General features: G+C 40.5%; 1 protein-coding gene across 2 annotated transcripts in view; it reads left to right on the top strand.

Moving 5' to 3' along the window:
- Positions 1 to 12,092, top strand: part of LOC110154053 (dynein axonemal heavy chain 9) — a 567,616-nt gene that overhangs the window by 20,767 nt on the left and 534,757 nt on the right. For both annotated transcript variants that reach the window (XM_020917987.2, XM_055150409.1), the window contains exons 12-16: positions 1,846 to 1,972; positions 6,422 to 6,568; positions 6,736 to 6,844; positions 9,138 to 9,379; positions 11,880 to 12,015. In XM_020917987.2, the coding sequence (XP_020773646.2) occupies positions 1,846 to 1,972; positions 6,422 to 6,568; positions 6,736 to 6,844; positions 9,138 to 9,379; positions 11,880 to 12,015 (761 nt within the window). The remainder of the gene's footprint in view (positions 1 to 1,845; positions 1,973 to 6,421; positions 6,569 to 6,735; positions 6,845 to 9,137; positions 9,380 to 11,879; positions 12,016 to 12,092) is intronic.

The raw sequence follows: 12,092 nt of genomic DNA, 5'->3' as shown, positions 1-12,092 counted from the left end.
GAAGCACATCACCACTCACCACTCTTGGCTACATCTCCACATCCACACGTTCCTTTCAATGGACTGAACCACAAAACACCACGGCCAAAAACCTCGTCCTTCTCCTTCTCAGTCTCCTCCTTAAAACAAGTAAGTTGTTCATGTTCTGGCTCTGGTACGAGAGGAACTTTAAAATCTCCAGATGCTCAATGCAGCGTCCATGTTTGGACAACTTCTGTAAACACAGAGCACGCTCGCTGAGGTTGACGTCGTCGTGTCTCCAGTGCACATGTGGGACACTTTTGGCCCATTTAACGTTCACACAGGAGATCACATACAAGTCACATTTAATTGGAAATGTGAACGACCTCGCAAAAACATCGGATTTAACAAAAAAAATCGGAATTGAGCATTAAGCCCTGCAGTCTGAACGTAGCCTACAATTACCAGTGTGTGAGGATAGAACTTAAAGCTGAATTCATTAACTTTTCTGATGGAGGATCCGCTTTTCTCCATGGAGATGTTATTGCTTTGTATGAAATGTTTCACAGTGTGGCATTAAACCTTTCTATCTTCATGGAGACCAAACCAGACCAAGTTACAAATCAGATCTGTGGAGAGGCGACCCTGCTCTCAGTCAGAATGTCTGTTTTTTTTTTTGTGTTTTTTTTAAAAGTATTTTTCAGCTCTAAAACCACCTATAGTTGTGTACATTTAAGGTAGAGCTGTTTAATGCCATACTGTGGAACATTCCAGGCAAAGCAATGATATATCCAAAGAAACAAGCAAAAGTGAAATAGTATAATCCTTGATGACTGCAGTCAGGAGGTGGACATCCTGCCCATCAGTGTGGACAAAGCTCCATCTGATTTATGAGCGTGAGTCTTGGCTTTGATTGCCTCTGAAGCACGCAGCCCAAATGCAATAAAGAGCACACTCTGAGGAGCCCATTCTCATCATCTTTACAGTGAGAGAGTCGTACAAAGCTGATCTTTACACAGAGAGAAAGTCGTACAGAGCTGATCTTTACACAGTGAGGGTGTGCACCTTCAGTAACCCCGCTCCTCATTGGCTCCTCACATGGATTATAGACTATATTCTATAGGCGAGTTTCAGCTGACGTCATTGTTATTAAAAGCCTGTGTTGCATGCTGGGAAATATTTTGGTCGGAGGCAAGAAACACGGTAGCGGTTAAACACAGTGCGTAACCTCATGTATTTATCCCCGATAATGGTAAATTCCTGCTGCATTATCGGATGCACAAATAGAAGCACGGAAGAAGGAAAATGTCTTTTTCGTATTCTGAGTGAAAAGAACCGCTAACGGTGAATTAAACGGCTTTCAAACATTCGCAGAGCAAACGTAGAAGATCCTAACAAAACGTGGACTCCAACAAGTTCAACAACACATCGAGACTCTTGGAGGTTTTCATCTTTTCTGCTGTGAATGGCCCAGGAGTTTCCACCAAGTCATCCCCAGTCCAGGTAGTTGGTGATTCTGACTGAATTTGGTTTGGTCCACCTTTTGTCGGGGTTGAAAAGGGTGATTTGGCGTCCGTCGATGCTTATGACCAATTTCTGGTCAAATGGTCTTGGGTCCTCTGCTGTTAGAGTGGATAAATAACCGGGATCAATACCCTTTACGTGCTTTCTCGCTCCGTCTGTCATGTTGAATTAGTGTTTATTGCCGCCGACCAAAATAATTCCCAGCATGCAACGCGCGTTTTGTCAACAATGAAACTCGCCTATAGGAACAACTCGTGCAGTCGTAGTAGTGAGCTGTAGAGATTAGTCCTTTGCTTTTAACTGTATGACATAAACTAGAGGGTTCAGTAGTTTAGCTCTGATGATGCTGTGTTGTTGCAGGTATGTGGGCAGCCTCTATGACTCCTGGGCACAGACTGTAGCAGAGAACTCCGAGTACAACCTGAGTTTGCCTCTCCTCAAGCGAGACCCCTCCAGTCGCCTTCTGTCTGTCAATTTCAACCCACAGGTCTGGACATTTCTACACTAAACATCTGTTAGAGATCAACTATGTTTTTTTCACAGCTATTGCCAAAACAAATTGTTTAGAATCCAGAGAAACTGATGGTCGATAAGCTCTGCCTGTTGGTGGTCTTCAGATTGTAGAATGTGGAGATGCCGTACTTCCAGGTGATGGGCTAGAGACAGTTTTTCCTATTAATCATATTGTACTTTACCAAGAAATTTTGGAAAGATAAATTCCCAGATATGGAACCTGGTCAGTTCTATTATTTACTAGAACTAAGACCATGATTTACTGCAACAAAAATCTGTAGTTGAACAATATTCATTTTAGCTGTATTAAATATAGAAAGCTGTGATGTCATCTGTAACCCAGCGTTGTTTCTGGGCTGAGATTTTGGGCTGCTTTTCCCCAAATTTTGTATTTTAAATTTACTACAAACTTCCACCCAAGCCATTTTTTACCACAAACCTATAAGAGCGTAATCACATTTTGTGCAGTTATCTCTTCATATTACAATTAGTGCTGTCATACGATTAAAAACATTGAGAGATTAAATAATTATGATCTGTAATTAATTAATCTAATTAATCTCTTTTTAATCTCACCTAAAAATTGCTGAGAAAAGCTTCAATTTGAGGTGTTTTCATTTAAATTCATTATTACATTATTGTGGCAGATCAAAAAACTGATATAGAACAAAAAAAAAGTGACTTTATAAAGTAATTTATTGTTTAACAAACTTTAACAGATGCAGTCACTTACATTCCACAGTATCATCATTATTATTACTATTACTAATCTGCACTGTTGGGAAGGTTACTTTTAAAATGTATTCCCCTACAGATTACAGATTACATATCCCAAAATGTAGTTTGTAACGTAATCCATTTAATTACTTAAAGTGAGTAACGTAATCTGAATACTTTGGATTACTTGATATTGTCATGCTTTTTAAAACTACATGAATGTAGCAACCACATCCTGAAAATTCTTGTTTGTTCTCTTCAAATTGGCTGTTGAGCCCAAGTCTCCATGAATAAGAAACTGTTTGCTGTAAAGTAGCAAAGACGATGAAATCTGAACATAAGATGTTTTGTCTGTTTAAAGACAATAAAAAGTCCAGTCTGTCCTTAAACATATTAAAAATATTATTGATAGAGAAATGCTTTATATATGAGATCACTGGTTTTAGTCCTGGTTTTAGTCCTGGTTAAGACCTGCTTTAGTCCTACTTTAGTCCTAGTTTAGTCCTGGACTGGTTTAGTCCTGGTTTTAGTCCTGGTTTAGTTCTGGTTTAGTCCTGGTTTAGTTCTGGTTTAGTCCTGGTTTAGTCCTGGTTTAGTCCTGGTTTAGTCCTGGACTGGGTTAGTCCCGATTTTAGTCTTGGTGTTAATTCTGGTTTCGAGGCTCACAGGAGGAAGCGCGGTTTACGCAGCGTACGCGAGAAAACTCGGACCACACGCGGCGCCCGGGAGCACGTCGGTGTCCGCGCAGTAATTACGGAAGGAAACGTGGTCTGCGCGTTCTCAGGTTGATGACGATGATGAAGGTGTGTGTTTGTGTTTATGTGTGTTTGTGTGTGTTTGTGTGTGTTTGTGTGCGTGACCCCTCATGTTGCAGGTCACTATAGGACAGTAGTGCAGATTGCATGAGCCTATGCAGGTTGTTTTCACCAGTGCCAGTAGCTCCGGTTTGACATTTAAGTATAAGTATATAATTAGTATATTTGTTATTTTCAAGAATTTCAAGACACGAATGTGTTTTTACCTGTGCACTGCTGACTCTGTTCTACTGGCTCTTCAACCTCGTCCATTGTGTGACTGACGCCGCCAACGTGAACATGACGTTTACATCGCTCTTACTGCGCGCGTTCTGTTTGGGTTTCCGGCAATGAGTGGAACTACCGAAATAAAAAAATAAATAAATGTGTTTTTTGTGTTAGAGAGTTAGAGATTAAAAATGAGATTAACGCGATTAAAAAACAAAATATGACTGTAATTAATTAATCACAATTAACGCAATAATTTGACCCCCCTAATTACAATATAACACAATATAAACTTTGTGTGCATTTGTTAAGCACCAAAACAAAAGTGATGGAAATGAAAGGCTGATAGACACTGAACTAAAAAGTCTAAATCTCAATGTGGTTGTCAAACGAATGGCAACTCAGATACTACTTTGAACATAATTACATAAATTGGAGAAAACATTTTCCTTTTCATCGTACAGTTTGTATTGATACTTTGCAGTTGTTTGTTCAGTTTGTCACGCTCACCTTTTTGTTGAAAATCAAACTCCAGTGCTGTTTCAATCTTTTTTTTTTTTTTTTTTTATGTTTTTATTGTGGTACTGAAATAGGTGTCCAATATCGAGTCCTTTTCGTTTATATCTGAATCAGAGTCCTGCACCGGGTTGGGTACCCGCAGGCAAATAGTTGTTGAAACAGGTGGGTTTTAATGTTCTGGAATTTTACGGGCGGGTATGTGGGTGGGTAGTGATTACACACAGGCGGGTCAGGACTAAACCTGGACTACACCAGGACTAATCTTGACTCAAGAGAGAGATAACCCTGAACTCTGTGCGGCGCAGAGCTAAAGTCCTAAAGTCCTAAAGTCCAAGCCTGTCCCAACAGTGAGTCCTGGTTCAGTTCTGGTTTAGTCCTCCTGGTTCAGTCCTGGAATCAGTCCTAGGTTAGTCCTGGGTTAGTTCTGGTTTAGTCTGGCGTAGAAGAGCAGCATCTTGATCAATGTTTCTTCTGCTCAGTAAATAATCCCTGTGAAGTGATGATGTATTTTTGACGTCTGTGAATTGGTGTTTGTACTGAAGAAAGTGTAACCATTTCATTTCATTTCATGATTGTAATTCTTGAAGTCGAAATGTTTCAATTCATATTCTGATGGATGCTACAGTTAGATAGATAGATATAATCCTGGGTTAACGGACGGGTGTGGTGCTGTACTGCGCAGGTGGGCCCGGTCAAGCAGAAGTAAACAGCAAGGCCAAAAATTCAAGTTAATGCATCTGATATAAAAATGTATTGAACAGATACATATGTACTCTAGTTTATGAAACTGTTGACCTTTTTTCTGTACCATTTTTGGTTCTAAAGTTCCATACGTTTTAAACAGACCATGTATGAAACATGGAACAAAAATTATTTCCCAAATTTTAAAGACCTGCAAATCATGTAAATAAATGGATGTATTTCATCATATCTTGTGTTATTCCATCTTTGAACTGTTGATGAAGGTACATGATTTTTCAAAAAAAATGTATTTAAAATGATAAAAATTTGCTTGGAAGGACTGACATATTTTATAGAAATAGTTTCCTTTCATTTTGAAGTAATATTAAAGTATTCAGAAGAAAAAAGTGACAAATTATGTAAAATCATGCACCTTCTACTTCTACCCTCCGTTACTTTTCCCTCCGTTACCATGACCTTTCTTAATAAAAAATCTCATGACTCAAAAAGTAAGAGGTTTTTCAACCTAATCTTGTACCATGGTAGAAAACTATATGAAGCAAATATTCTAACCAGTTTGTTAAGGATATGGAAGTGAGAACCAAGAGTTATCACTGTTTGGATTTATTGCCCAAAAAGTGCTGCATATTTCATTCCCTCCGTTACTAACATGAGTTTTTTAACAACTTCAAAGAAGGTTGCAGGTTTAAGTTTACCCTGTTGGAGTGTCATCTCTTTCCTACATTCTGATACTTTACTTATTTCAATAGTCCCTCTAGTTTCTGAATAAGAGCTATTTGCTATTTGAATGTCAAAAATCTGCCCCTGTTTCCCTCCGTTACCACTTGACTGGATCCAGATGTGGGCGAGTGCGAGTCTCCAAAAATTGACCCATGCAGCACTCTGATCTGAATCACTTGAGGATTTTTTTGTGTCATGACAACAGTCACCTGAGTATTTGTCATTGATAATAACTAAAGACAATCACAATGTGTCTTCTTTAAAGGGCCAATATTACACTGTTTTCTGATCTGTTATGATGTTGTTTTCTCGTCACAAACAGACCTGGAGTTGTGTTTTGTTTCATTCACACATTTTTTAACACAAACCCTGCACATTTAGGCTGAGTTCTTCTCTCAAACACACAGGAAGTGCTCCACTCCAAACACCTTCACTAGAATCATTTGGATGATTTTAGTCCTGGAATTGCCAATCTCTCCTAAACAAGAAAGAAAACTACCACTACATGACATCATAACTTGGAACAGAGCATTTTGAGCTTTAGAAATGTAGACTAATACTAAAGCTTTACTCAGGAAAGTTTTTGGAGGAGGCAACAATATAATAACATGTCCAAAAGCTCACGAGAGTCCATGTTGTGTGATATGGGACCTTTAATACCAGGGGATGTGCTTTCACTGAAGTCTGTCTTTTTAAAATGCAGTTCTCATGTTTTTTTTTTTTGTTTTTTTTTTTTTCTCAAGCTTGTGTCCGTCCTGCGTGAGGTGAAGTATTTAGAGTGTGGTCAGACCGAGTCCATCCCTGAGGCCGCTCTACAGCTCTACTCCAGCAGGGAGCAGCTGTGGAAGTATGTGTCTAACCTGGAGATCACCACCAACCACTACAACAAGGTACTGCCCCTGCTCGGCACGGCACAGACTTTCTCTAACGTGTAAAGAAATATTATACTCCAGCGTCTTGCCTTTTCTCTTCTACTCTCAGATTACGACTTTATTTTACAACATCTTCAACAGAATATTTAGTGCGTTGAGCCCTCCATGTGTTTGACTGTGTGCAGGTGATGCGCTCAGTGTTGGATGTGGAGCGGCCCCTGATCCAGGCTCAGCTCGGGGCCCTGGACTCGGAGCTGAACAGAGCTGAGGAAAACCTGCACTGGAACTCTGAAGGTCTAACACACAAATAACACACAGCAAAGTAACACCATGATGGAGCTGAGAAACACACATCGTTCATTTTACATTTCTTTCTTTAAAACTTTTTCTGGTGAGATGTCAGTGTCTTGTTCAGAATGTTACACAGTGTGGAATTAACCTGATCTATTTCTACTGTTGGGCAAGTGACTTTAAAACTGTAATGCGTTATTTATTACTTATTACTGTCATTTCAAAGTCATTCGTTACATTACAATATTACTGCATTTAAAATGTAAGACATTACATTACTATTACATTACTTTAAGTTACTCTCTCCAAATTAAACCAGGTCTAAACCAGGACTAAACCAGAGCTGAATCAGGACTGAACCAGGACTATAACAGGACTAACCTCGGACTGATTCCAGGACTGAAGAGGAGGACTAAACCAGGACTGAACCAGGACTAAAACAGGACTAAACCAGAACTGAACTAGGACTAAAACAGGACTCACTGTTGGGACGGGCTCGAAGGTGACCGCAGGAGAAAGGACCTGCTCTGCTCCGCACCTCACGGAGGTCGTTCTTTACGGACCCCCTGCTGCGGGGGCTCGCGGTCCTGATTTCAGCAACTATTTGTGGGGACCCGACCCGGTGCAAGACTCTGCTACAGCACGTAACTTCTACCTTCTTCAGTGTGTCCAGAAGTCCAACTTTTTGTGCGACAGTTTGCATTGACCGCAGGAGCCTTGGTCAGTTTTGTCGACGTTGTGGGTTTTGTCGGGGAGAAAACTTGCAAACATACAGCACTTCAGAATCACACTGCTAGAGATTGAAAATGTATTTAAATTTGGCAGCTGAACACATTCTGTACTGTACAGGAGAGTGGAGTCCCTTAGCCAATCAGGACGCAGCGGGAGGAACGCAATACATGTTCCTACACTGTAAAAACAAATGGAATGCAAAATTGCACACACAAAAAAATCAGGGAAACAGCGAGACTGTGAAAAGTGAACCGCGATAGAGCGAGGGACGTCTGTAAACCAGGTCTAAACCAGAACTAACCCAGGTCTACACCAGGTCTAAACAGTGTGGACTTCTGTGTCGGTCCTTTCGCCCGCGGTTACTTGAAGGTCTACGTGGGCGCGTGTTCACGGTGTTTCACTGCTGCTGAGATCGCGGTGATTTTAGCGAATTTGTATGAAGAAAAACCCACCACTTCAATCCAGGTTAAAAAAGCATTGTAACGTGCGTTACTCACATTTGTACCGAGTAAAATATTACTATTTTTTCCCCTGTAATGCCTTACATTACTGCGTTACAGCAAAAAGCAATGCATTGCTGTAATTCGTTACTTTTATAACGCGTTACTCCCAACACTGTCTATTTCCAGCTGATAGTAAGAATGTTGTACATGTTTTACACATGATACCTGCACTTGTGAAAGAACACAGGCATGACAAGTTCAGTTCTATTCTGGGTAACATCCCTGGCAAAATAATGACATTTCCATAGAAAAAAAAAAAAGTATATTTATAGTACTAGTAGAAGTAGTAGTTTTGCACAGTAACATATGTAGTAGAATGTACTACTTCTACTTTTTCTCAGTTTAATTTTAAACTAGGTTATTATTTATTTGAATAGACAAATATACTTTATTCTGTTTCTGCTATGCACTTATAAAAAATACAGAGCAGTCAAAAGTCTGGACACACATTTTTCTCATTTATATTTGTCTATTTTCATGATTTACACTGTGGATTTTCACTGAACACATGTGGAATAAATATAATAAATAATATAATAAACAAAAGATCAACTCAACTCAAAATTTGTTTCAGAGTTCAGATTTTTCAAAAGATCCTTCACCTTTTGCTTTGTACTTTGGGGTTTTCTTGACCCTGACAAGGCACAGCTGTGAAGTAAAAACCATTTCAGGGACTTCATCATGAAGCTCATTGAGGGAATACAAGGGTTTGTAGCTCCATCAACAAAGTAAAGGCTACTACTGGTTACTTTAATGATTTGCATAAAAATAACATAACATATTACATGTATGTAATATGTTGTGTATAAAACATGTAGAAGGTAGTGGATGTGGAGAGGATGTGTCCACAACAGTGACAGGATGTGTCCAAACCTTTGAATGGTAGTGTAAACCAGGTCTGGGTCTACAGAGCTGCAAAAGGGTTACACTCTTATTTTATGAGTGTGAAATAATGACACTTAATGTAAAACTATTGTCTTTGTTCATGTGAAACCCTGACACCTTCAGTCAGTTTGTACCTGGGCCTGGTGTATGTTGAACGTTCTGTCATGTTCTTGTAGATGTGTGGCCCTACATCCAGTCTGCGAGGGACTGTGTGTGTGAGCTGGAGTCCAGGCTGCTGAGGAGCAAAGAGAACATAGAGGAGATCCAGAGGAACATACGAGTGTGGAGCAGCCCCATGTTTGAGCGCAGAGAGGGCAGGAGAGACACCCTGCTGTGTGTGCACGAGCACACTGACAGAGTACAACGCTTCTACAGCACAGTGCGCTCCTCTGGAGACAAGATCCACTTCCTCCTCAAGGTGCACTTCACACAGACACACTGTCACACATACACACAGACACACTGTCACACTGTCACACAGTCACACGATCACACTGTCACATGATCACACAGTCACACTGTCACACAGACACACAGAGACACAGTCACACAGACACACAGTCACACTGTCACACAGACACACAGTCACACTGTCACACAGACACACAGTTACACAGAGACACAGTCACACAGACACACAGTTACACAGAGACACAGACACACAGTCACACAGACACACAGACACACAGTTACACAGACACACAGTTACACAGAGACACAGTCACACAGACACACAGAGACACACAGTACACACAGACACACACAGACACACAGACACACAGACACAGACACAGTCACACAGACACACAGACACACAGTTACACAGACACACAGTTACACAGAGACACAGTCACACAGACACACAGACACACAGACACACAGTCACACAGACACACAGACACACAGACACACAGACACACAGTTACACAGAGACACAGTCACACAGACACACACACAGTTACACACACAGTCACACAGACACACAGACACACAGTCACACACAGACACACACACACACACAGACACACACACACAGACACACAGACACACAGTTACACAGACACACAGTTACACAGACACACAGTCACACAGACACACAGTCACACAGACACACACAGTCACACACAGACACACAGACACACAGTTACACACAGACACACAGTTACACACACAGACACACAGTCACACAGACACACAGACACAGACACACAGTCACACAGACACACACACACAGACACACAGTTACACACAGACACACAGTTACACAGAGACACAGTCACACAGACACACAGTCACACAGACACACAGTCACAGACACACAGACACACACACAGACACACAGTTACACAGACACACAGTTACACAGAGACACAGTCACACAGTCACACAGACACACAGTCACACAGACACACAGTCACACAGACACACAGACACACAGTTACACAGACACACAGTTACACAGAGACACAGTCACACAGTCACACAGACACACAGTCACACAGACACACAGACACACAGTCACACACTCACACTGTCACACAGACACACAGTTACACAGAGACACAGTCACACACATTGTCATCATTACCATAAAACGCATTTCTGAACCTATTTTACAAAAGTGACTTACCTGTTGATATACTCTGGTTGTTTCCTCTCTCATTGACTCTCTCAAAGTTGTATTTGGAGTGATTTGTGCATGTTTGATCTTTAATCTCTTATTTTCAAGATTTTGCCCATCAATATACAGATAGACACATATAAATAGAATAGGTTTACTTTAATACTTTCTTTTTATGTTGTTGTTATTAAATTCTATTCCATTCCATTCTAATGGAGTATCTGAATAATCTGACAGATACATTATGTCTTTATATTGATCACATAAATGGTCAACACTAACAGCTGCAGGTTACTTAATAGTATATTATACACTTGTATGGTAAGAGATTGAAATAACATGGTGACAGTGAGGGATGGATGTATTTACAGATCTGTTTCCATTAGGGATGGGCATGATTAATCGATGAATCGATAATTGATCATTAAGAATTTCATCGATTACGTTCATTTTAATCGACAAACCGAATGTAGGTTGCTGTGTGTATCGTGACCAAACAGGTGTGTACATGTAGCTCTCTGCACTCAGAAGGAGCGAGACACAAACAGTCGGTCAGTCTGCAACGCAAATGTGTATTTAACGATGACTTGTACAAGAAATTCCACGCTTTCTGTTGCGTTCGGGACAAGTGTGAGTCCATGTGCACAGTGTATAAAGCAGCACATATGTTTCGGTGTCCAGTGGGAAAAAGTTTTGCCAGGTGAGAGTCGCTCAATGTCGATGACGAGGCCCCACCCCCTCCCCCCGTACGATGTCCTGGTTTTGACAAACGCAAATCTGGTCACACTAACCTGTATTCACCTGAGTCATGTCTTTTAATCCAACAGAAGTTGAACCACATCAGCGACACAAGAGCTGTAGTTTTATCTTCGCTTAGTTTCTGCAAATTAGCGATGCGGTTTTAAGTTTAGTTTTTGTGAGAGTTGCGCAAAACTGCGTTAAACACATTATAATGTCAAACGGATTGATGTGGCTCTAGAGTCGTTATGTTTATATGTCGTAAAGTTGAATTTATGTATGCAGATTAGTAGTGCAGATACTAATAATAATGATGATCATTTTAATATAAACACGTTAATGATTAATCGATAATCAATCGTTAATTCTTCCGACGATCGATTAAGAAAATTTCATCGAATGCCCATCCCTAGTTTCCATATTGGTAACATGAAAATACTAACATGTTTCAGATCATTTGCAGTGGTCATTCCAAGTTAAAGTTCAGACTACATGGCCAGATACAAACACACACACGTCTCCAAACAAAGGTTCACAACAGAAGTGTGTGTGTTTTCAGAACAACCTGCAGCTCCTGGGAGCAGACGAGTCTTCTGATGAGTGGAGGGACTACGTGGAGTACATCGATGACATGATCATAGACGGCTTCTTCAACTGTATCCATGCATCACTGCAGTTCCTCCTGGACAACACAGGTGTGACACCAGCACACACACATGTCCTTGACACGTCTTTTGATTCCCCCCTTTGAAATTTGTAGAGAATAATAAGA

This window comes from Boleophthalmus pectinirostris, unplaced genomic scaffold (assembly GCF_026225935.1).
Source record: "Boleophthalmus pectinirostris isolate CB_2022bp ecotype Guang Dong unplaced genomic scaffold, ASM2622593v1 HiC_scaffold_14, whole genome shotgun sequence".
NCBI classification, from domain to species: Eukaryota; Metazoa; Chordata; class Actinopteri; order Gobiiformes; family Gobiidae; genus Boleophthalmus; species Boleophthalmus pectinirostris.
The sequence above is the reverse complement of the archived record's forward strand: the minus strand, read 5'-3'. Positions and strand labels throughout refer to the sequence as shown.